The 27,348-nt window shown below is 42.6% G+C and overlaps 1 protein-coding gene across 5 annotated transcripts in view; it reads right to left on the bottom strand.

The window, feature by feature from the left end:
• Positions 1-27,348, bottom strand: part of INPP4B (inositol polyphosphate-4-phosphatase type II B) — a 665,917-nt gene that overhangs the window by 494,077 nt on the left and 144,492 nt on the right. For 4 of the 5 annotated variants that reach the window (XM_056562903.1, XM_056562897.1, XM_056562899.1 and 1 more), the window contains exon 3: positions 17,818-17,936. In XM_056562903.1, the coding sequence (XP_056418878.1) occupies positions 17,818-17,936 (119 nt within the window). Of the gene's footprint in view, positions 1-17,817; positions 17,937-18,526; positions 18,606-27,348 lie in introns of those variants that run through there. The other variant, XM_056562900.1, reaches the window with a different exon arrangement.

The raw sequence follows: 27,348 nt of genomic DNA, 5'->3' as shown, positions 1-27,348 counted from the left end.
TCATACTGTTTGAGACCATCAGTTGTGTTGTTCATAAGTAGGATTAGTAGGATTGGTACATAGCTCCATACAGTGTCTATTTAACTACTGTACTAATCCACACTATGGCAAGAACTAGAGATGAGCAAACTTACAGTAAATTCGTTTAGTCACAAACTTCTCGGCTCGGCAGTTGATGATTTATCCTGCATAAATTAGTTCAGCTTTCAGGTGCTCCTGTGGGCTGGAAAAGGTGGATACAGTCCTAGGAGACTCTTTCCTAGGACTGTATCCACCTTTTCCAGCCCACGGGAGCACCTGAAAGCTGAACTAATTTTTGCAGGATAAATCATCAACTGCCGAGCCGAAAAGTTCGTGATGAATCGAATTTACTGCAAGTTCGCTCATCTCTAGCAAGAATCACTCAACTGAGTAAAAAGAAATGATAGTCCATCATTAATTGAGACATGAAAGTCAGTCATGTCTCGAAAATTGCAAGAATTTTGAAGTGCAGTTATGAAAACCCTTAAATGCTATTATGAAACTAGCTCTCATGAGGACCACCCCAGGGACAAAGCTCATCATAGTTAACAGTTTCAGAATCTGAACATTACCAGCACCTCAGATTAGAGTCCACATAAATACTTCAGAGAGATCAAGTTCCAAACACATCTCAACATCAACTGTTCAAAGAAGACTGTGAGAATCAGGCCTTTGTGTTCGACTTGCTGCAAGGAATCCACTATTGAGAAACAAGTAGAAGAAAACTGCTTGGGCCAAGAAACACAATGAATGGACAACAGACCAGTGAAAATCTTAACTTTGGTCTGAGGAGTCAATATTTAAGATTTTTTGCTCCAATGGTAAAATGCAAAAGAGGTGAACAATGGATGTCTACATGTGCGATAGCCACCGTGAAGCACGGAGGGGTGCTTTGATGTTAAAACAGGTTATGAAGGGCTTCATCAGCAGGATCATGCTATCCCATCATTTGTATTTCAATAGCACAATGAACACAAACACAGCTCTTGGCCATTTAAGGGCTATTTGAAAAAATAGGGATGGAGTGATAAGTACTGCGTCAGATGACATGTTCTCCACAAGTACCTAACCTAAACCCAAATAAGATGGTTTGGGAGAAGTTGGACCATGGAGTAAAGTGCTCAGCCCTTTTGGGAGCTCCTTCAACTCTGTGGGAAACCATTCCAGGTGACTACCTCGTGAAGTTTTCATGTATTCAATATAAAATATACAATATAGAAATAAAAAAAAATAATAAAACAAGAAAAAACATGGAATTAAATGGAGGGTCCAAACTTTTGACTGTTACTGTATGTCTTGAATATTCTAGGATGTGTCCTTTGGCCCTATACATTCCTTTTTCTTCACAGTAAAATACATTACACCGGATACATTCTTTTTTTTTTTTTTTTTTTTACTATGGCAACCTATGAGTAGCATCTTTTTTCTTCATTTATTTCCACTATCAAAGCTGCAGTTAGATGTATACAAAAGTATACCCTCACATTTTTTTTAATTTAGTTAAAGGGTACCTGTATAGTTAAACTCCTTCCTGTTTTTCTGACCATAGTAGAAGGATGCAGGTCTATACTTGAAGGTTGGCTTGCCAAAGTAATCATACAAAATCAATAGAGTTCTGTGTGTGGTGCGCCACAGGGTGTGAAGATGAGGTGTATGGGGCAGATGATGTAGCCCAAGGGCAGATGGTTTTAACCCCGAAATGGTCATGACGCCAGGGCGTGGTTTTCTCGGTAATCACCCGAACTGTAGCACCGCTATCCCTAGGTTAGGCAGGGTAATAATAGTCCAAGACCAGGTTAGGGCTTAGGGTAGCTTTAGTGAGGTGGACAGATGGTAATAGTCTTTACAGCTGGGCCAGAAACCCAAAGAGGTGGCCAGTAGGCATGAGGCCTCCAGATGTGCTGGACACTGGCTCTGAGACATCTGGTCTTTAATGTATCTCAGCAGGAGTCAGCAGCAGGAGCAAAAGAGACAGATTGCAGCTCCTTCCTTATAAAGGGGAGCTGTGCAAGGAGCGCATAGGTCAAGCTGCAGGTCAGCTGATTAGCTGGTGCTCTCTGGATAACAAACATGTGACTAACTCAAAGTCTTTAAAGGTCATTTATGCCTAATACACCTAATATAGAGATAACACAATGGGGGAGACATTGCAGGAGAGCCCCTAGGACACAGAGGGACTCAACCTGACAGGGCCTAAGTACTGTATGGGACTATATCCCGTACTGGGACATCACATGTGCACAAGTCAATAAAGAAGAAATGGACTTGCGTATAGACCTTGCTGGGCATTGCACAGCTGCCTCAGCCCAGTGTGAATCCTCTGCTCACATGTCTCTTGACAAAGCCACTTAGGTGGTGAAACGTTGAGGGGGGCATAGTTCACTGGTTTTAAATTGATGTGTGCTTTTGCCTATGTAAGCGGATCAGGAGTATAGCTATTTAAAATGCTCCCTGCTAAGTGACCATGTTTAAAGGAGCCCTTAGAGCCCTTATCATTTGGAAACAAATGGTTAATTGCACACAATGTTTTTAAATGTGTGTGTTTTTCATCTTATGATTTTTGACACTAAGCGCACAGTTATTGATATTATTTCAAGTGGACCTGACTAATAAAGTCCTTTTAGTTGATGGTTTGGACCTTAGAGTAATTTTGGACCACCTCTGGTGGTCTATTGGATTTTGTAGTATATTCACCCTCCAACCATTAGTCTCTTTAAAATAAATCCAGTGTGAATCTGTATCTCCCCACCCCAATCTAAAGAACAAGCAGGAATTAAATTTACATGTACCATTTAAGAACTCCACTTTTGAAGAAACCAAACGAATAGAATATCTCAACATGCTAGAAAATCCCTGAACTGTCTGCAGTTAATATCAGAACTACTAGGGATGGGCCACCTGTAGACACATATAGCATATACTGTACATCTCCTGTTCGAGTATTGTGAAATATTGTTTTTTTCCTAGGCTATTCATCTTGACACATATTTCGGGATATGTTGAACCATAAAGAAAGGTAAAGAAGGACACATCTGTCTCTCTCTCTGCAGCTGCTCCCTTTGCTTCCTCCCTCTCCCCTATTTATTCCTCTGTTAGCTGCACCTGTATCCTGATCCCTCAGTGAAGGATCCTGTACATATATTTGTTTATTATGGGCATAGTGCACCATGGAAACATCATTTTGGCCACTGCTACATGTCTAGTATTACTGTCAATTCATGTTGGCAGCCATTATGTCTATAGTCTTACTGTCAAATCAAGTATAGATGTAACGCCTTTCAACCTGATTGGTTGTGAGCTAGTCTGTTTCCGTTGTGCGCAATACTACTGACATAAAGTGCACCACAGAATGTACACACTCGAGCAGGGACTCTTTGCTCATGTACAGTGGTGATGCTTACAATAAATACATAGCTGCTTGCTTAACATTCACCAGGCTAGTCTAGCAGGCACAATAGCTGTCTTTCCCTGGGTGTTGGCAACCCATACTATGCTAATTCTTATGAGTATCTTATATAGACCTCTATGGATTCCACGAGTAGTTACACTGCCTCTACTCTCCTAATAAGCCAGGAAAGTTACTATAAAATAAACTATAGGTCTGGGCAAATGTTGCATAACATGGAATCAAGGAGTAATCATGGAATGGCCAGGTACACATATATGTTCAAGCTCACACACACAGATCCTAAACTGGGGAGTCCCCCTTTAAGACACCCACATGTCTTTATGAGACAGCACCTTGTAGAAGGATGCATTTTCCTGTGAGAATAAAAACCTCCTGGAAAATAAAAATAAAGTCCTCCTGGAAGAATTGTGATAAATGCAGTAAAATTCTAAAATTATGATTAAAATGCTTTCCCTGGGTTACTTTACTCAAGCAAATAGTACTGAATATGCACAAACATTGCAATACATACTATGCATAAGTTCAATACCTATGAGGCAGTGTAAAATATACAAATTAACTGTCCTATAGAGGGAAGAAAGCTATTAAAGGAGTACTCCGCCCCTACACATCTTATCCTCTATCCAAAGGATAGGGGATAAGATGTCTGATCGCTGGTGGCTCGCAGCTGGGACCCCTGCAATCTCTGTGCAGCACTCAGAGTTCACTTAGAATGCTGGGTGCGGCCGGCGGGGGTAGTGATGTCATTGCCATGCCCCTTGTGACATTACGCCATGCCCCCACAATGCAAGTCTATGGGAGGACGCATGGCAGCCACCACGCCCCCTCGCATAGATTTGCATTGAGGGGGCGTGGTGTGATGTCACGAAGTGTGTGGCTGTGATGTAATGACCCACGCTGCCTGCTCCAAGTGTTCAGAACAAAATGTTCCGGACACTGGGACAGTGGAGTACCCCTTTAAGTGACACCTATTAGAGGTACCTACTCTGTAAGCCAATGTCTGAATCATAAAAGAGTGTTTAGTGTGACTAGTGATACCCCCCAAACCTAAATCCCCCCCAATGTCAGGGGTGGACTGACAGGTCGGGCACCCGTCAGTGCCACAGGGCCCGGGTCAGACTGCTTTCCTTTACTACATCTGTGGACGCAGATGCGGTGAAGTATCATGGTGGAGCAGGAGCTGTCAGGTACTTCCGTTTTGCAGCCTATGAGCTGTAGGCACTCAATCCCTGCAAAGGCCAGCATGATTATATGATTCATGTGGGGGCGGGGCATTTATATAGGTGTGGTTCACACATAGGTGGGCACACAGGGGCACCATGATCCTTTATTGCCCAAGGGCCCTATGAGTTTTCAAACACTCACATACCTCTTTAGATGCTCTGTGTGCTGATCTGACAGGCTACTACAGTGATCCCCCGACCTACGATGGCCCCAACATACGATCATTACAACATACGATGGCCTCTCAGAGGCCATTGTATGTTGAAGGCAGCATCAACATACAATGCTTTTATATGTCAGGGCCATCGCATAAACGTCTATCCGGCAGCGCAGACTGCTTCAGCTGCCACCAGATAGCCATTTAATGTGCCCCATGTGCTCCGATGAGTGTCACTCACCTGTCCCCGATGTTCCGGACTGTCCTCTTCATGCTCCGCTACATGGCCGTCGCTCTCCTTCGTCGTCATCCCGTCGCCGTGCACGCTGTCCCGTCATCCAATAGGAGCGGTGTGCACAGCGACGTGATGACAGCGATGGAGAGCAACGATCCAGGGCAGCGGTGAAGGTCTGAAGCGGCGGAGACACCCCGGGGATGTGATGACGGCGATGGAGAGTGATGATCCAGGGCAGCGGTTATGGTCCGGAGTGGCGGGGACACGCAAGTATAACTTTCTATATTATTATTGCACAGGTCCCTCAACATACGATGGATTCAAGTAACGATGGTTCATTTGGAATAAATTATCACCGTATGTCGAGGGATCACTGTAAATTACAGAGAGTCCCCAGGTACATATAAGAGCACATGCATATAAAAGCTTCATTTATAGTAACTATAGCTACTGTAGGTTTTGAATAAATCATTAAAAGGGTTTCACCAACATGAAATTATTACTATAAGAAAAGATTGTGAGGTCTGCCATGTGGGTTTTGCTAATCTGCTTTGCCCCTTCATTGCCCTCAGTTGAGCTTTGACCTGAAGATAAGCAAGATCAGTTGCGAGGGGCACACGGCCATACAGTGGAGTGTAAAAGGTTGTAGCCTTTGGCAATGTATCTATAGTTACCAGTCTGTCTAAATGATTCAGCTCAGTGCTGGACCAGCACTTTACTGGTAGCAGAAAAGGAGCAAAGAAGCTTTGCAGCATTTACTCAAAGGCTTTTCCAGTATCAGCCGATATTTCATATGGCTTTATTGTTTTGTCATAAGAATAGAACACACGTAAATGGCAGCATTAGTACAGACACAAGGCACCCTTGCAATGGCACGTTCTTTTTAGTGTCTGGCAGATTGATGTAAGTGAAGTGATGATACAAATGCTGAACAGTTAATAAAGCAGACCAGCCCTACAATAACTGGACAAGCAGTGTAAGCATTTATGGTATTCTCAATATTAGCATTTCCTGAAAGGATATGGATCTGACTGACGTGTGAACAATTGGTTGGACAGCAGTAAGATAATCATCTACTAAAGCTACTTTAAGTAGTATGGTACTGTACTCAACATGTGTGGAATAAACATAGCTCCGTAGAAGCACAGCAGCTTTACAGCTGCCACTTCATTTCAGATGAAAATCCATTTGACTACAGCTGGTCATACAGAGGTCAGTTTGGTCCTAATTTTCTTTTTCACTATCCCAATGCTGAGGTTAAAAAGTGTGTGATGTCCTGGTACGGGATATGCATCCCACAGTCCTATCAGCTTGAGTCCCTGCATGTCCCCAGGGCTCACCTGCAGTGTACCCCAATAATGCAATTAGTTGTACAGTGACCCCCCCCCCCCGACCTACGATGGCCACGACATGCGATAATTTCAACATACGATGGCCTCTCAGAGGCCATCGCATGTTGAAGGCAGCATCAACATACAATGCTTTTGTATGTTGGGGCCATTGCATAAACGGCTATCCAGCAGCGCAGACTGCCTCAGCTGCCGCCGGATAACCGTTTAAGGTGTCCAGTGTGGTCTGGTGATGATCACTCACTTATCCCCGGCGCTCTTGACCGTTCTCTTCAGGATCCCCTGCATCGCCGTCGCTCTCCTTCATCGTCACCACATCACCGCGCACGCCGTCCCATCATCCAATAGGAGCGGCGTGCGCAGTGAGGTGATGATGCCGATGAAGAGCTTTGATCCCAGGCAGCAGAGACGGTCCGGAGCAGCGGGGACACTTCAGGGAAGCGGCGACAGCAATGGAGGGCGAGATTCAGGGCAGTGATGATGGTTCGGAGCAGCGGGGACATGTGAGTATAACTTCCTATACTTTTCATTGCACGGATCCCTCAACATACGATGGTTTCAACTAACGATGGTTCTTTTGGAACGAATTACCATCGTATGTTGAGGGACCACTGTACATTGAATGTAAAGGACCTTTGTTATGGTCCCATGGTTATCAGTCACATGATAATGGTTGTCACATGTTAAGGTCACATGTTTTGTTACCCAGAGAGCACCAGGTGACCAGATGAACCGCAGCTAGCCAATGGGCTCCCTGCTCAGCCCTCTTTTATAAGAGGGGGAGGTACTACAATCTCTATCTTTTGGCTCTTCCACCACACTTTCTGCTGAGGTCAAGTCCAGTCCAGATGTCTCAGAGCCAGTGTCCAGCACATCTGGAGGCCTCAACCTAAATTACAGCCACAAGTCATTAAGTCAAGTCATCTATGTCTGCTGTCACTATCTTCAGTCAAGTCAAGCGTGTCTGTCCTAAAGTCTGTCAAAGTCACTGCGAGTCTTAGCAAACTGCAAGGTTTCCTGTGTTACTGGTAATCTCTCTGGGATCCTGGCCTAGCTGTAAAGACTGTACTATCTGTCTACCTCAGTAAAGCTACAGTTTAACCTGACCCTGGCCTTGGACTCTTATTTGCCCTGCCTAACAAGAACTAGCAGTGCTACCGTTTGGGTGGTTCTCGGTTAAAACCACGCCCTGGCGTCCCAAACAATTAGGGTTTAACACCATCTGCCCCTGGGATACAACATCTGCCCCATACACCTCACATCGCACCCCCGTGGCGCACCACAAACTTTTTTGTCACAAACAGGATATGGGTGTGTACCTTAGCCATGAAGCCACAAGTCCCCCCCCCCCAGTCTGAGCCTGAATTGTGTCTGAGACAAATCGCATGCCGATGCGAAAAAGTTTGCGCCATAAAAGCGTACGGGACTTTGTTATTGTGATGTGTTTTTACCGTGGCGCTGATAAAGTAGAGGGGGAGATGAAGAAAACTGTGCTGTTTATTGTGGAAAAGTCTGTGACAGTTATCGTAACAATGTGCAAAATCAGAAATGAAGCCATGTTACACTCCAAAATGTCTGCCGTTGTACCTGAAATGGTCAACCAGTTGGTCGAGAAGCACGCTAAAGGTTCCCGCCAAAGCCAGTGTCCCGCCTATGAGTGTGGGGATCATGTCACTGTGTCTAGCCCGAAGTGGAACCTGAAAGGTCTACCCCTTGTTGCTGGGGGGCCATAAGAAAAAAAACGGTGGAGCAAGATTAAAGCTCATGTGGATGTAGAGACTACTGATGGCTACCTTCTTCATCTCTTCTGCATTGGATTCACAAAGAAGCGCAACAATCAGACCAAAAAGACATATTATGCCCAGCATCAACAAGTCTGGCAGATCCGCACCATGATGATGGAAATTGTGACCAAAAAGGTGCAAACAAGAGACTTGAAGGAAGTTGTTAACAAACTGATACAAGGCAGCATGCAGCATAGGCCAAGACATTGAAAAGGCCCAACAATCTATTTATTCTCTCCACAATGCCTATGTAAGAAAAATTAAGATGCTGAAAAACTAAAAATAAAATTCTCCTGAAAACCCGACCTGGACCACTCTTGCAGCCATAGGGCTGTGGCTGGGTCCACAGGCGTCAACAGATGTACCCAGGCCTACTCCTGCTGTCGAGGAGGTTTGGCCTTACCAGCAGGTACCAACCAAAGTGCCTCGGCCTACTCCAACTCATGCGGAGGTTTGGCCGGACCAACCAGCACCAACAGTTCATCGCCCACTGGCATAAGCTGCTGCTGTAAAAGTGGTGGTCACTGTGAGTCCGACCATCACTGAATCCCGTTTGTCCCATGTCTCATGGAACACACATGTCAACTCCATGGAGGGGGCCCAGTCTCGTGGTCCTAGGTATATGTCACAGCCTAGAAAGCAGTTTGAACGACGAGGTTGGAGTGAAAGAGTACCTATGTGAAAAATGTTCTAATTGTGTACAGTAACTTCCCCAGACTTGGTCGTATGACTAACTGACTTCTGTGTGCAAGTGCAATTTTTGTTGTTACAGGTTTCTACAGCAACGTTTAAGCACAATGCCTGATGAATTTGTCAAGAAAGTTTTGTGCCCGGCTTTGGCAGTGATTCTCAGGAACCTGAATATCTATAGCGTATCTGGACTACTAAGCGATACATGGACATTTGTGTAAATATGCCATAGCCATAAATTTTGCTCACAGTTATGCATAAGGGAAATATTTTCGGTCCTGCACTATAATTTTTATACTATAATAAAAATGTATATAATTTGTTGTACACCAAAAAGTCATAGTATACCATGTTTCTGATGTCTGGTAGTTTTCTTGTAGGGGTTGTCCTGAACTAATCAGGAGAAGCAACATTTCACCCCATCACCAACATGTACAGACCGTGTACAGTCAACAGTAAAGTCGTGTACTACTCATAAGTACACATAAAGTGCACAAAGTCATGTACACATATTTCATGTACAGTAGGACTGTAACACTCACAACCACACAGTCCATAAAAATGTTTAATATGTCTAAAATGTCAAATGTGATATTTCTTATGTCCTTGAGCTCAGGATACTTTGCTGGCCAGAAGGTATTCCTGTTACCCATATAAGCATGTCAAATGTCTATCATATAAATAATTAATGTTCTGGGGAGAAGTGTGTAATGCCAAGGGACCCAAGTAGCCAAGGCATTAGGCAGAGAGCCTCTGACAACCCAATCCATCAGTGTTATGTCTTAATAATGTATAAAGTATTGTTGTGCATAGTCAAGTGTCACAGAATGCATAGTCAAATGTCATAGTATCCATAGCCATAGTCTAATTTTATGATATACTGTAGTCATAGGTACATTGGCATTATTATACATAATCCTTGTTCTCCAGTAAACCTTATTCTCCGTTATACAAGTCTACCAGAGCATGTTTGGACATTGATACAGAGACTCTATTGTGTTATCAGTTATTGTCGACAAAAACAGCCTTGAAATGGAAGTTGGATACAATGCTCCAGGACTGCATGTGGCCCCACGGCCATTTCGCCCCTCAAAGCTTTCCAGGACGGACGTTGAGGTGACTTAAATTAAGTAGGGGGGTTTGTGAGGTCCCAGTTCGGGATATACATCCCACTGTTCTATCAGCTTGAGTCCCTGCACGTCCCCAGGGCTCACGTGCAGTGTATCCCCATAATGTAATTAGTTGTACATTGAATGTAAAGGACCTTTGATATAGTCACATGATAATGGTTGTCACATGTTAAGGTCACATGTTTTGTTACCCAGAGAGCACCAGGTGACCAGATGACCCACAGCTAGCCTATGGGCTCCTTGCTCAGCCCCCCTTTATAAGAGGGGGAGGCACTACTGTCTCTCTCTTTTGGCTCTTCCACCACACTTTCTGCTGAGGTCAAGTCCATTCCAGACGTCTCAGAGCCAGTGTCCAGCACATCTGGAGGCCTCAAGCCTAAATTACAGCCACAAGTCAGTAAGTCAAGTCATCTCTGTCTGCTGTCACTATCTTCAGTCAAGTCAAGTCTATTATAGTCAGCCTGGCTGTCCTAAAGTCTGTTTTAAAGTCACTGCATGTCCCAGCAAGCTGCGAGGTCCCCTGTGTTACTGGTCTCCTTTCTGGGATCCTGGCCTAGCTGTAAAGGCTGTACCATCTGTCTACCTCAGTAAAGCTACCATTAACCCTGACTTGGCCTTGGACTCTTATTTGCCCTGCCTAACTAGAACTGGCGGTGCTACCGTTCGGGTGGTTCTCGGTTAAAACCCCGCCCTGACGTCACAAACATTTAGGGGTTAACACCATCTGCCCCTGGGCTACAACATCTGCCCCATACACCTCACATCGCACCCCCATGGTGCACCACAGGTGAACATGCTGGAATCTGCGTACAACTATTGGAGGATGTTCTTCATAGAAAAAGTTCCCACCAAATATGTGCACGTCAGTATACACATCTACTTCTACTATAGCATATTGGAATCTTAAAAGGGACACAATTTATAGATTATGGACACCTCTGCACAGCTTTCTTTTATTGCTCCCTTATTTCCTGAATGCAAAATAAAGACATTTTCTTGATAGCCTTCAATAAAAATTTCCCACCATTTAGCTGCTACACAGAGAAAAATCTGCCTTATGGACTTTCTGATCTACCAGTGTTAGAGAAGGGTGTGAATTACACAGAAACCATCAGATTGTAGACAGGTTCTAGAGAGTCCTTGGAGGGCCACTCACACTGTAGATAGAGAGGAGAGCAAATACAGGGCAGTTTGCAGGGGAGAATAATGTAAGCTGTGTACAAGTCTAGAGAGAAAATAAAGCTCAAAATGTTTTTGAATCATAATAAGTATAAAGGAAGAATAAATAAATGTAAAGTGGGGACACTTTACTTTGGCTTTGTCGGAGTTTGCCATGTCAATATAGCTGCTACAAAAATACTGTTTACAGATCTATTTATGATATAGTCTGTACTGGAACAATCTAGACTCCACTTTGTTGCTTACAAAAACTCCATAATAAAATAGACAGTATCAAATAAAGAGCAATAAAATTTACATGTAAATGTTACTTGTTAGGACTCTATTTTTCAACAGGAAGCAAATGTGTTACTTTCAATATTAGAACTTAAAAATTCAATAGTGTGTTGTTATTTTTTTTTTTTCATAATTGGCAGATGTAGCAGAGCTGAGCATGTTGTTTATCTCTTTACGGCTGCAATATCGATATATTATAATAACTTTTTAACGTATAATATTATAGGTCATCAACCTAGACTTTCCTGCTGTGGCATGCTCAGTTCTACAACATCTGGCAAATAATTCTGTTAATATTAGACTGTAAGCTTTCTGGATATGGTATAAGAAATGCAATAACATGTTTGTTCATAATGATCAGAGTAAACTCCTAATTATTCCATGTGATTAATTACATGGGTGTACTATAATTAAAGCGTACATGTCATATCACAGAAAGAAAATATGTTTATATGTGCTACTCACTAGATCATGCAGATGTCTTTTTCTATGTGTATAGCTTCTGTATCTGGCTCACAAATCCCTCTGTTCTGCTGCTCACAAATTCTGAAATCCACTGCTCAGGAAGGCTGCCTGTCTGAGGCAAGCACTGAGCCGCTCTCACTCACTAAGCATTCACTTCCTCCCTGAGTCTGCTGTGCTGGGTCTCCTCATTCAATCACTACTGGCTGCTCTGTAACCCCCTCCTCTCTGTTTTCAGAGAAGAGTCTAATGAACAGTACATGAGTGAGCACAGAGGAGTGCTAGTTGCATCCCCACTTACTGGACTTTGCCCCAGCCTATGCTTCAGCTGGGACAAAGATGATGCTGCAGCTGGACAGGATCATATTCTGGATGGTATGGGGGCCGCTAGTGGCATTTATATAACTATGATTTCTATAAAATGGAGATACACTTTTTATGAACTATATTAGAAGGGTTAAAGGGGTTATCCACCATAAAGTGATTTTAGTACGTACCTGGCAGACAGTAATGGACATGCTTAGGAAGGATCTGCGCTTGTCTTGGGGCTAAATGGCTATGTTGTGAGATTGCCATAACACTGTGACTAGCTTTTTGTGAACTTGTATTTCCTGTTTGACCTTTCTTTTTTTTATTTTATTTTTTTTTACTACAAATCCCACAATTCCATTTTCCTCCCTCCCACACATCAGCCACCCCACCCATTGAAACAAAAGACCTGTGGTTTTCAATCAGGGTGCCTACAGCTGTTGCATTAGTTGCAGATTGATCTCTCTCCCACCAAGCGATCCCTCCACCCATTGAAGCAGACAGGCTCCCTGTCATCAGCTGACTAGTGAGTCAGGTCTCGGCCGCATTGCAAGCTGGGAAAAATCTGAGACAACAGTCATTTTGTATGCTGTTAAAAATAAATATTAGTGTGAAAATCACATAAGAATTGTGAGAAAACCGTCACACACAGATACAGACCAGGGATGTGGAAATCCTATAGCCCGACGCCCGGGACAAGTAGTTTTGGGCGCCGGGCAGGTGAATTGTTTATAGATTTAGCCCTGTATCGGGCAGGGACAGACCGACTTCCCCCTTATTTTTCTTTAATGTCGGTGTGAGGCGCAGGAGCGGATGGAAGTCTCCACCTCACACCGGAGCTCAGAGTGTATGGAGGGGGCGGCGGCCTCCAGCTGACTGCAGAGACCCCTTATCTCCCCTCCCGGAGGATGGACGGAGCGCAGAAGACACAGCAGTGGGAGAGAGAGGATGTAGACAGCTCCGTGCACAGCTCCATCCCCCGCACACAGCTCCATCCCCCGCACACAGCTCCCCCTCCCCCTCCCCCTCCCCGGCTCTGTCTAGACAGGACCTAATCCACCACGGGGAGGTTGCATGTTTGCACGAGGAAAACACAGAGCAGGGGGAGGGGAGGGGGAGGACGGAAATCTCACCTCACACCGGCCGGGACTACAGCTCTGATGTCCACTCATGGCGGCTCAGGTGAGGAGGCCGAGAATACAGGTGACAGGAAGGGTGGTTGTATATGTATGGTGTGAGTGTATGTGTGATGTGTGTATGTAATGTATGATGGGGGGGGAAGCGGCAGGTGTATGTATGATGTGTGCATATGTATGGTGTATATCAGTGTTTCCCAACCAGGGTGCCTCCAGCTGTTGCAAAACTACAACTCCCAGCATGCCCTGGGCATGCTGGGAGTTGTAGTTTTGCAACAGCTGGAGGCACCCTGGTTGGGAAACACTGGTGGATATGTATGGTGTCAGTGTATGTGTGTATAATGTCTGTGTGTGATGTGTATGTATGTAATGTATGATGTGTGTATAATGTCTAAGTGTGATGTGTGTATGTAATGTATGATGTGGGGTGGGCAGCGGCAGGTGTATGTATGATGTGTGCATATGTATGGTGTATATGTATGGTGTGAGTGTATGTAATGTATGATGTGGGGGGGCAGTGGCGGGTGTGTGTGTGTATGTACGATGTGGGGGGGGCAGCGGCAGGTGTATGTATGATGTGTGCATATGTATGGTGTGAGTGTATGTGTGTATGTAATGTATGATGGGGGGGGGCAGCGGTGGGTGTATGTATGATGTGTGCATATGTATGGTGTATATGTATGGTGTGAGTGTATGTGTATGTAATGTATGATGGGGGGGGCAGTGGCGTGTGTGTGTGTGTGTGTGTGTATGTATGATATGGGGGGGCAGTAGCTGGTGCATGTATGATATGTGTATATGTATGGTGTATATGTATGGTGTGAGTGTATGTGTATGTAATGTATGATGGGGGGGGCAGTGGCGGGTGTGTGTGTGTATGTATGATATGGGGGGGCAGTGGCTGGTGCATGTATGATATGTGTATATGTATGGTGTATATGTATGGTGTGAGTGTATGTGTATGTAATGTATGATGGGGGGGGGCAGTGGCGGATGTGTGTGTGTGTATGTATGATATGGGGGCAGTGGCTGGTGCATGTATGATATGTGTATATGTATGGTGTATATGTATGGTGTGAGTATGTGTGTATGTAATGTATAATGTGTGAGGGGGGGGCAGTGGCGGGGGTGTGTATGTATGATATGGGGGCAGTGGCTGGTGCATGTATGATATGTGTATGCATAAATGTTTTGTATAGGAGCGGACGGGCATTAGGGCAGTTGTGCCATCTAATTTTATTTATTTTTAGTGGCTCCCGCACTAAATTGCACCCCCAGAATCCCCCCTTCATACTCACCCGCCAACCAAGAGCCCCACGGATGCACACAAACACGCCCGAACCAAAACTACAACTCCCAGCATGTTGGACCATAACCTAAACTGTAGAACTATAAAGTGCAACATGCTGGGAGTTGTAGTTTTGGTTCGGGTCAGCTGCAGAGCTATAGGCTGCATCAGGGCATGCTGGGTGTTGTAGTTACTAACTGTAATTCCCAGTATTCCCTGACACAGACTATGGCTCTGCAGCTGACACAAACCAAAACTACAACTCCCAGCATGTTACACAATAACCTTAACTGTACTATACAGTGCAACATGCTGCAACACGCACACAACCATAGGCTGTATCAGGGCATGCTGGGAGTTGTAGTTATCTAGTAACTAAATGCAACTTCCAGCATTTTCTGACACAAAATGCAGCACATAAACTGGATAAGCAGAACCCCCCCCCCCCCAGTAACACATAAGTCCCTATTGAGACTGAAAAAAGTGATTGAAATATTTTAAAAAGTGCGTATACATGTGAATAAGCCCCTTTCCTAATAAGTTTCCAATTTTCTTTCAATAAAAATAATGTACAAAAATAAACATAAGTGATATCTCTACATGTGGAAATGTCCAGACTATTAAAATATAATGTTAATTAAACCGTACGGTGAACGGTGTAAATGTAAATAATTGTCCAGAATTGCCCATTTTTGGTCACTTCATATGAGAAATTTATAAGGTGATCAAAAAGTTACATGTAGACTTTTCTGGGCTTGTCTCGGGTGTAAGAGGAAATACAGCTCTCCCTCCGCTAATAGCCTGGCATACTGCGATCGCCTATTAACCATTAGATCACCGCTGTCGGCAGGGTCTAAAGGATCTTATATCCATCCCTGGTGGTCTAGTGGGGGGGATCAGACTATTTTGGTCGAAATTATTTCATCAACCAGGACAAGTAGAATATCTTTAGGGACAAGTAGATTGTGTTCCGCTTTAGTCCCTTGGACAAGTAGTTTTTTTTTAAATTTCCACACTCCTGCAGACAATTATGAACTACACTAACTTTACAGCCCCTGTAGCATAGTCAAATAAAAAAAATCCTGGAATACCCCTTTAATTTTTTTCCAAGATATACAACATTTAAAAAGGTTTGATTCTGACAGCGCCTATTTAAAAGGACAATAAATTCAGTAAGGAGAGACAAATATATCTTTACCAAAATACATGCAATAAATAATGAACTATAGCTAGTATATTGGCAAGTATCCTAGCAAATGCACCTTATAAAAGAGTATTTCTCAAAGCTGCATATTTTTACCCATACAGTTCCCCACATAGACATCCACAGGGCAAGCAGTCAGGAAATGGAGTAGAACAAGAAAGTCTTTATACCCAGGATTGTTCTGCTACATTACAGCTAATGCCAGTGAAGTGATGGGAAGCATCCTGAGTACAGCCATTAGCCTGGTTTAGCAGACCTGTCAACTCCCACTGCTTATTTGTGAATCTCGCTGGTTTTAAGTCAGGATGTGATTTCTCGCATGAGTGCCACCACAGACTTCACATAGATTTTATAGCTTTTCCTTTTCTCCCTATCAGTGTCTGAATATGGCATTTCTGGGATCAGTGCATGTAACAGATTGATGAATTGATTCTAAACATTTAGACCTGCTACAGAAAAAACATGAACTTCAATAGTAGACTGGTTCCATCAACAACAAGCCATATCCAGTAGATCACATTAAAGGGGTTTTCCAGGAAAAACCTTTTTTTTTATATACCAACTAGCTCCAGATTTGTAAATGACTTCTATTAAAAAATCTTAATCCTGTCAGCACTTATGAGCTTCTGAAGTTAAGGTTGTTCTTTTCTGTCTAAGTGCACTCTGATGACACGTGTCTCGGGAACCGCCCAGTTTAGAAGCAATTCCCAGAGCAAGCCTCTTCTAAACTGGGCGGTTCCCGAGACACGTGTCATCAGAGAGCACTTAGACAAAAAAGAACAACCTTAACTTCAGAAGCTCATAAGTACTGAAAGGATTAAGATTTTTTAATAGAAGTCATTTACAAATCTGTTTGACTTTCTGGAGCCAGTTTTATATATATATATATATATATATATATATATATATATATATATATATATATATATATAAGTTTTTTCCTGGATAACCCCTTTAAATGCACAAAAAGCAGCACAAACAGGACTAAAAAGGAGCAAGCAGAGTCAAGAGCAGTGGTCTTCAAACTGTGGCCGTCCAGCTGTTGCCAAACTACAATTCTCAGCATGCCCGGACAGCCGTTGGCTGTCCGGGCATGCTGGGAGTTGTAGTTTTGCAACAGCTGGAGGGACACAGTTTGAAGCATTGCAAAAACCTTCTTCGGATGCTTATAAAGGGTTATAAAATCACTGCAGCGTCCAAATGTTATTGGTACTGAAGAGGTTAGAGGGAAAAGAAATCTGGGTCATTCTTCAAGTAGAAAATAAAGGTCTAATTTTTTTGCTTGCAGAACACTCCAGACAGTAAGAGCTAAAGCACTGAGATCTGTAACAGGCTGTTTAAAGCATTCACTTGCAGAATAGCTAAAGGTTCAGATGCTGCCAACCAGATAAGCAGTCATCTGGAAATCTGCGTCTATAGGAAGCACGCTGGACCGATTCATCCCAGGCTCCATGCCTCAGGAACTGCAAATGTGTCTCGCAAAGTAATTCTACAGCAAAGCAAACTGGTTTACACGGCATGTATCCTGGGCTACAGTTTTTCGAAACTTACAGGAGGTGCCAGGACTAATGTAAACAATGCCCTTCCTGGCTGCCACTGCTGTTTCCTCTTTCCCTCCCCTTTCCTAGTTTACCATAAGGACAGCAATGTGCCATATCCCTAGCATACTCCAGACATGTACGTACCCTTGCCTTTAACCGAAAACACATTCTGAGAAATTAAAAAAAAGGTCAAATCTTTGTCGTCCTGGATTCCGTAAGCTTGAATATTCCTGCAGTCAGTCATGGAATGAACCAACAGCTGCTACTGTGTAACAGGGAAATATGCTAGTCATGAATATACATGCTACTTGCTGGCAGAAATCCCCAACATAGTTCCAAATAGAGTCACCCTGTGCAAATGTGTTGAAACCTGCCTGAGCGGCATATGGAGATAATGCAGGAAAAAAAGAAAAGCATGCTCACCTCTACTATTTCTGTGTTGGCATATCTGGTTAAATTATGCTCTGTTGGACGTGCCACCGAGATCTGTACAAATGTGTTTAGCTTTCCATCACGAGCAGCGGTCAGTAAATCCTTGCATGCTACAGGAAGGAAAAAAACAAAAACAAAACAAAAACAAATATATAAATAGGCTGTAAAAGTGCTAGGTTAATGTGCAACCGGGCAACACAGACTTACAGGAGCTATGAATTATATCTCTGGAGACGAAGATGATTTAGCAGAGGAAGTCCCTTGGAGTTACCTTTACAGACATAGGAAGTCACATGTTAGAGCTGAGAATTCATTTCCACAAGCAGCTCCTGTAAGACTTCCCAGCCGGAGGCATAGCAATGGAGAATAATTGCAGGCTTATCCGCAGACCAATGCACAAGCAGTAGTAAGAGAATAAGCACATCAGCTCTGACCTTAAAACCTGAACAACGTCACTCACTCTGTGGTCACAGAGCCTCCAGCAAACTGCTATGGAGGAATCTCTGTGGAGAGGTTACTGATTAACAAGCTAGGTCACACATGTCTTTTACAGGATATCCACCCATACACAGCACACACTGGAGCCTACTGACTATACACATACAGTTTCAGTTTTGTTTTTGTTTTTTATCCTATGTAGCCACAAGGGAGGTCAAACTTGTACTAAATGTTGTATAAGCCTCTTAATTTTTTTCTTTACCAGACATGTATGGACATGAGGGGAGATTTATCAAAACCTGTGCAGAGGAAAAGGTGCCCAGTTGCCCATAGCAACCAATCAGATTGCTTCTTTCATTTTGCAGAGGCCTTGTTAAAAATGAAAAAGTGATCTGATTGGTGGCTATGGGCAACTGGGCAACTTTTCCTCTGCACAGGTTTTGATAAATCTCCCCCATGGTTTATTAAAGTTACTTAGCAACATTGGCCCAGATTTATCAGACTGTGTGAGGGAAAAAGTCGAGTGATTTTTCCACAGCAACCAATCACAGCTCAGCTAACAAGTTCTGGTAAAGTGAAAGCTGAGCTGTGATTGGTTGCTATGGGAAAATCACTCCACTTTTTCTTTCACACAGTTTGATAAATCTGGGCCATTGACCACACTTTTAAAAATGTCACCCATAGTTTTGCTACACATTGTTACCACTTAATTATAACTCTATACATTTGGCTTTAGAAAAACTCCTGAAAAATAAATAAACAAACAATTATATATGTATATATAAAAAGCAAAATCATCGGTAGTTGCAGTATCTTGTAATACCTTTTATCAATTATCAAAATACTATTCACAAGTAATTTGATGACATTGCAGAAGTAAACAAAATAGGATAACGATAAAGTTTATTAAGTTGTCTTTTTTTAACCCCTTAAGGACTTTGCAGTGACATCAGTCATTTTACCCAAAATTTCACGAAGAAACGGAAAAAAAAATCATTGTGCGACAAAATCGAAAAAAAAAACGCCATTTTGTAACTTTCGGGGGCTTCCGTTTCTACGCAGTGCATATTTCGGTAAAAATGACACCTTATCTTTATTCTGTAGGTCCATATGGTTAAAATGATACCCTACTTATATAGGTTTGATTTTGTCGCACTTCTGGAAAAAATCATAACTTCATGCAGGAAAATGTATACGTTTAAAAATGTCCTCTTCTGACCCCTATAACTTTTTTTATTTTTCCACGTACAGGGCGGTTTGAGGGCTCATTTTTTGCGCCGTGATCTGAAGTTTTTATCGGTATGATTTTTGTTTTGATCAGAATTTTTGATCACTTTTTAATGGTATAAAAAGTGACCAAAATACGCTTTTTTGGAATTTGGAATTTTGCGCATACGCCATTAACCGTGCGGTTTAATTAATGATATATTTTTATAGTTCGGACATTTACGCACGCGGCGATACCACATATGTTTATTTTTATTTACACTGTTTTATTTTTTTTTATGGGAAAAGGGGGGTGATTCAAACTTTTATTAGGGAAGGGGTTAAATGACCTTCATGAACACTTTTTTTTTTTAACTTTTTTTCCCCAGTGTTATAGGTCCCATAGGGACCTATAACACTGCACACACTGATCTCTCATCCTCATCACAGGCGTAAATATACGTCCTGCGTCGTTAAAGGGTTAATTCAGAAAAGCAGACAGCCTTAAACCAGGGAAAAACTTTTTTTTATATATCAACTGGTGCCAGAAAGTTAAACAGATTTGTAAATTATCAGTACAGTAGAGAATTAGAAAAACATCGGCACTCACTGGTCTTCTCTTTAAAAGAGCTTCTTTATTAATACATACTCACAACATGAAATGCAGTAAGGGAGAGGGACCCGTGCAGGGGGCGGGGGGGTAAGTAGTAAGCAGCCTACTACTTACCCCCCCTGCACGGGTCCCTCTCCCTTACTGCATTTCATGTTGTGAGTATGTATTAATAAAGAAGCTTTTTTAAAGAGAAGACCGGTGAGTGCCGATGTTTTTCTAATTCTCTACTGTACTGAAGATTTGAACTTTGCTACTACGTCAGAGCACCACCATATCTCTATTGGTTTGTCCTAGTCATACGCCCGTCGTACAGTCCAGTTTAGCCAGTAGGAGCAGTGCCGAATATCACATCTTCATTTTGAGATTTGTAAATTACTTCTATTAAAAAAATCTTAATCCTTTCAATAATTATCAGCTGCTGAAGTTGAGTTGTTGTTTTCTGTCTGGCAACAGTGCTCTCTGCTGACATCTCTGCTTGTCTCGGGAACTGCACAGAGTAGAAGAGGTTTGCTATGGGGATTTACTTCTAAACTGGGCGGTTCCCGAGAAACGTGTCATCAGAGAGCACTTAGACAGAAAATAACTCAACTTCAGCAGCTCATAAGTACTGAAAGGATTAAGATTTTTTTAATAGAAGTAATTTACAAATCTGTTTAACTTTCTGGAGCCAGTTGATATATATAAAAAAAAAGTTTTTTTTCCTGGATAACCTCTTTAAGTTCATACTGATTTCATGTTCATGCCTTATGTTCATGCAGGCCGGCCCACGTGAGCAAGCCAGGGGGAGGGGGCATGACACAGGGGCGGGGCTGTGACGTCACAATGCTTCGGCCCCCGTGATCGCCAGTAATCTGACCCAGAGCAAACCTGTTCCGGGGACTGATTCTAACTGGGTGCTGTGTGCAAGATCACGGGGGTCCCCAGTGGCGGGACCCCCGCAATCAGGCATCTTATCCCCTATCCTTTGGATAGGGGATAAGATGTCTTAGCACTGGAGTACCCCTTTAAGGACGAACCATTTTTTACCTCAATGACCAGGCTCTTTTTTTTTTAAATTTAAAATGTATCTCTTTAAATGGTAATAACTTTAGAACGCTTTTTCTGAGCAGATCAATTCTGAGACAGTTTTTTCGTGACATATTGTACTTTATATAAGTGGTGCAGTTTTTGTTGACACATGCAGCATTTTTGTGAAAAACTTCAAAATATTGTGAAAAACTGGAAAATTTCTGGCGTTTATTTTTTATTTTTTTTGTATGGTGTGCAATGTTCGGTAAAAGGGATGTTCTATTTATTCTGTGGGTTGGTATGATTATGGCGATACCCATTTTATATAGCTTTCTATGTTCTTTTTCCTTTTCTGAGCAAAATTCTTTTTCTGCCATTCATTTTCCAACAGCCGTAACTTTTTTAAAGGCTTTATTTTTTTGCGGGATGAGCTGTACTTTTATTGGTATCATTTTTGTGCTACGTGCTACCTTTTGATCTTTTTTATTCCGCTATTTGTACCAAAATTGGCGAATTTTGCGGGTTTTTTTATGTTTTTTTTTTTTTTTACAGTGTTCACCATGCAGGATAATTTACATTATAGTTTTATAGTACACGTCATTACGGACGTGGCAATACCCATTATGTATATGATTTGTGTTTTTGGTCTTTTTTGGTCATATGGCACGATCGCGGCTCCGGCAGCTGCGGCAGGACTCCTGCTGTGATTAACACCTGGGTCCCATCGCTGATCTCCTGCACTGCGCGCGGCAGTGCCGGAGATCGCTAGAGCGTATGCATATGTCCAATTGGCGAACGTGTCGAATGCTTGGACGTATGCATACGTCCTATAGCGGGAAGGGGTTAATGTTGCATGGCCAAAGTCACTCGGGCCATAACGAAGTCTTGAATAGTCATATCTTCTATGAGGTTGGTCACTGAAAAGGAGAACTACAGCCACAATTAACTTATCCCTTATCCCACAGGGGATAAGGGGATAAGTTGCTCATTACGGGGAGAGTCTGACCCCTGGGATCCCCCCATCGCCCCCCCCCCCCCTGCAAACACCTCCCTTATCTATATTCACTGCTCCCTTAGTGTGTGTGTGATACTGCAAGCTCTCAGCTGTGTTTATAAAACAATGTGTTAGAAAAACTGCTCTTCCATTCAGGAGTCTGAGAAATCTGGATAACACACATGGTCGGGTAGAACATATAGAAAATGTATGCATAAAAACTACTCTACAGTCTACTTCGCTGCATATAAAGGGGTACTCCAGTGGAAAGAAAATGTTTTCAAATCAACTGGTGCCAGAAAAGCAAACAGATTTGAAAATTACTTCTATTTAAAAATATTTATCCTTCCAGTACTTATCAGTTTCTGTATACTACAGAGAAAGTTGTTTAGTTCTTTCCAGTCTGACCACAGTGCTCTGTGCTGCCACCTCTGTCGGTGTCAGGAACTGTCCAGAGCAGGATAGGTTTGCTATGGGGATTTGCTTCTACTCTGGACAGTTCCTGACACAAAGGTGTCAGCAGAGAGCACTGTGTTCAGAATGAAAGAACTACAAAACTTTCTATGTAGTATACAGCAGCTGCTAAGTACTGGAATGATTAAGATTTTTTATATAGAAGTTATTTACAAATCTATAGAACTTTCTGCCCGAGTTGTTTGTATACCACCAGAGTACCCCTTTAAAGTATCTTTTGATACCTTCACAGATTCTGGGTACCTAGCAGTTCAGGCATTGCAATGTTTATAATGACATCTGTCAGACTTCATACCATTTCTTTTCCCTAGTTTGAAAATTACAGTGGTTTAAATTGGTGCTCACATTTACTGTGCCCTATCTTTGCGCCTATGCTTGAAAGTCTAGTCTCTTATGTACTTTGCCTAATTGTACCACTATATTGAGCGACATGGTTCTTTATTGTTTGATCTGTTTACAAATGAATAAAATCAGATTTGTTAAAAAGGAAAAAAAATTACTGTACTTTTATCATTAAACCTTTGCAGTAATTTGGGAAGATCTATTTTTATTTTTACACATTTTACCCTGTTACAAATTCCCTATAGTTTCTTAGGTATGTTGCAGACAAACTCCAATAATCCTCTTCTCTGTGTAAAATGTACAGCATGAAAACAGAAAGAAAGGGGTTATAGAGTGGCCTCCAGTGATGAGTCCCAACATTGCACAGCAGACTCAGGGAGGAAGATTAGTCATGTAGAGAAAGGACAGGCCCCCTCCATAAGGGAAGATGAAAACCAAGTGAGCAAGATATATGGGGTATTTGTGAGATAAATATAGGTGCTGGAAAATTTTTTTTTTACATTTTCATAGGCTACCAATGTTGTTATTTGTGTTGTATTTATGTAACAAATGGGGATTCATTCACATGCAATCCAAATATTTTTTTTTTATCCTGTCGACCAAGTGACAAGTGGTAGCAGGGATATTACAGTGGTGTAATAGTTTGGTGTAAGACAAATTTTTTTTAACATACTTTCACGTCTAGTGCAGACAAATAGTGATTTTTTTTTAATTCACCCTACATAACACCCACATTGCGTCATTTGTTTCAGGTCCTTTACAAGTTGCATGTGCACTATTCCAATAGGGCCTCTGTTATCCAATGTGAAAATCCACACTCATCTTACAATACTATGGATCTCCAGTAGGCAACTTTTTGCCACAACCTGCTGCCTCTAGGTCAGTGGTCTCAAACTGTGGGCCTCCAGATGTTGCAAAGCTTCCACTCCCAGCAAGCCCGGACAGCTGTTGGCATGCCCAGATAGCCATTGTCTGGAGTCAACGGCTGTTAGAGCATGCTGGGAGTTGAAGTAATGCGACATTTGGAGGACCACAGTTTGAGGCCACTGCTCTAGTTTGTTCACTTTAAGTTGCAACTGTCATCTTGACTAGATCTGCCATGCACCTCTTCAGGCCTTTATGGTCACTAGGCTACTTACTTTTACAGATTGACTACCTGCAGCTGCCAATATGCAGCCCTGATGCTTTTCACAAAAGGAGTACGGTCTAAGACCACAAAGTCAACACAGTTTAATTCCAAGTTGCTTGTACAGGTACAGTATTAGTAACCCAGCTGTACAATGGTGACTGTAATTTCACGCAGATTAACTTCACCTTCAAAGACACATTGCAATACTTGATACAACACTATACGCAGGAGGGGGGATTATTCTTACATGCTTGGCTAAGAGCGCAGTGGGGTTTTCACAGTCTTTCTAGCAATTATCAGCTTACTGTTCCTGATGGACTAAGATGTATAAGCCTCTACCTAGGTTTCTAGGCAGATTTTGGCAGAGAGTTATCAAAACCTGTCCAGAGAAAAAGTTGCTGAGTTACCCATAGCAACCTATCAGATGGCTTCTTTCATTTTGCAGAGGCCTTGTCAAAAATGAAAGAAGCAATCTGATTGGTTGCTATGGGCAACTCAGCAACTTTCCTCTGGACAGGTTTTGATAAATCTCCCCCATTGTCCTTCACTCTCCACGGTCTCTCTATACCTGGCTTGGCTTTCCCTCAGCCCCCACTATCCCAGCTATGGTTCCTTAAAATGAACACTCACATACTCGCTTGCTTCTCCTTGGTTATGACACCGTAGCCTTGCTGTGCAGTCCCTCATTACACATTGCTATGTCTCTTTAGGAAGATCACACCAGAAGTCTTAAAATAGATCCTGGTGCAGTGTTCCTAAGGCATTTGGTTACGCTGCATTCATGCCACTTTTTTTTTCCATATGGTCACCAGATGCAGCTGGGAAAGGTCAAAACCGGGCGCTCCCGTTTCCTAGTCGGACCTGTCCCGCATCTCATTCATTTGAATGAGCCAACCGGAGAAAGATCGTAGCATACCACAGTTTTCAGTCCGGCCACAAAACCGGATATGGGGCAAAAATGAGCCGCTATACGACGGCGGTTGGCTCATTTAAATGAATGAGATGCAGGCCAGGTCCTGCTGGAATATGGTAGTGCCCAGTATTGCCATTTCCCAGCCGGATCCTGGGACCGTACAAAGAAAATGATGTGTGAATGCACCCTTACTTACTACAACCCTCAGCCCATGCTACTTGGCTGAAACCAGCCTACTACACTTCCAATATTTGAGCAGGTCCCTCAGGCACCACATATGGTGACACTCAACACGGTCCCCATCTAGCACCATAAACTCTTTATTAAGTCTGTCCCTTATGAAACCATTTTCAGTGCCATAATGCACACCACTATGTCAGGGAAAAACTTTACCAGGCCTTTAGGGACACTGGCACCCCACTTGCAAGATTTCAGGTAGACAACACCACATGCAGAAGCTTGTCAGCTCTTAAAATCTTAGGAGGACACAGTTGTTTTTCATTTTTGCATTCTCGTTTTTCCTCCTTGCTTTTAATAGCCATAAGTCTTTACATTTTTTCCCTACAGGGCCATACGAGGGCTTGTTTTACATGGGTCCAATTGTGACCTTTGTAATGACATCAAAAAGAAAAAAAACACAATTTTGTAGGTTTATGTTTCTACGCAGTGTGGCTTACGGTTAGAATGACATCAAACTGCCTTAACCAAAATGGTCTAATTTTTGCAACAATCAATCATAGCTCAGCTTTCATTCCACCGAGCCCTAAGGTATGAAAGGGCTCTGATTGGTTGTTATGGAAAAAAATCAGATTTTGGTTTCAGGCAGATTTATAAATCTGAACCATTAAAATAAACATCAGGGGTTTAGGAAAGTTTGTCACTATTAATTTCTGGTCAAAAGGAGAATATGAAGAAACAATCTCTATTCAGTGAGACTAAGACAGGATTATATTTTTTATTCAATGTAGACAAAGAACTGTAAATATCACACAAATAACAAGCGAGCAACCTTTACTCAAAACACAATGCATTCTTTACTTCGATAATGTATGATATTACTAAGAAGCAGGGACGTGCACAGACATTTTGGAGGGCAGGGGCTCAAGTAAAAAAAACTAAAACAAAAGGGCACTATAAAAACGTTACATATGTTAAAGGGGTCATTCGCCCCTAGACATCTTATCCCCTATCCAAAGGACCCCCGCAATCTCCCTGCTGCACCTGGCATTCGTTTAGAGAGTCGAGTGCAGTTCCGGAGGCTCGTGACATCACAGTCACGCCCCACTTGTGATGTCATGACCACGCCCCCTCAATGCAAGTCAATGGGAGTGGGCTTGACGGCAGTCATGCCCGCTCCCATAGATTTAGATTGAGGGGGCATGGCCGTAACCTCACGATCAGGGCGTGACCGTGACTTTGAGCCTCCGCCCCGCATTGCCAGTCATCCAGCATGGAGTGAAGTTCGCTACATGCACCGAATGTCTGGGGTGCCGCTGCAGAGATCAAAGGGGTCCCCAGTGCCAGGACTCACGCGATCAGACATTTTATTCCCTATCCTTTGGATAGGGGATAAGATGTCTAGGGTAGAGTACCCCTTTAACACACCATAATTCCCGAGGTAAAGGACCTCTGGCTATCATGTTAGCATCACCTCATGAAGGTCCCAATAGGCCCCCAGAACCCACCTGCACCAGTAATTTGTGGGGATCAATACGTCCCACACTGCTGCTCAGTAAATCACTGACCGAAGCTGATGATTGTCCGAGCTGCAGACTGACGTGTTCACTTTCGGCACCAGAAAGAGAATTGCAGCGGAGGCCATGGCAGAGATACTGGAGGCACTAAGAGAGTGGTGGGAGGTAAGTAGAGTTTTTTTTTTGTTAATGCCTGGGCCAGATTTAAAAAAGAAAAAAATATGTACCCCTTTAATAGCTTTAAGTCTTTACATTTTCAACTTACAGACTCATATGAGGCTTGTTTTTGCACCACTAATTGTACTTTGTAATGACATTACACATTTTACTCACGAAAAACTAAAAATTATTTTTGAGGTGAAATCAAAAAGCAATCTTGCCATTTTTGGGGGCTTTCGTTTCTACGCAATGCATTTTATGGTTAAAATGACATTTTTTCTTTACTCTGCAGGTCCATACAATTACAAAGACGCCCAATTTATATCGTTTTTTATTTATTTTACTACAATTACAAAATTATAAGGGACATTTATCATTGTTGTCTTTAGAAAGTGTGTTTTGAAGTAATTTATTTTTGATAAGGTTTTTACTTATATGCAGCATTATCATTATACTATCGCAGGGGGGGGGGTGTTGAGAAATTTGGCGTGCATAATAAAAGAACAATAAATAACTTCAGAACACCAATGTATGATTCCTTCTCTGCAACTT

Source organism: Hyla sarda, chromosome 1 (genome assembly GCF_029499605.1).
Source record: "Hyla sarda isolate aHylSar1 chromosome 1, aHylSar1.hap1, whole genome shotgun sequence".
In the NCBI taxonomy this organism is placed as follows: domain Eukaryota; kingdom Metazoa; phylum Chordata; class Amphibia; order Anura; family Hylidae; genus Hyla; species Hyla sarda.
Note: the sequence above shows the minus strand (reverse complement) of the source record. Positions and strands in the feature narration are given on the sequence as shown.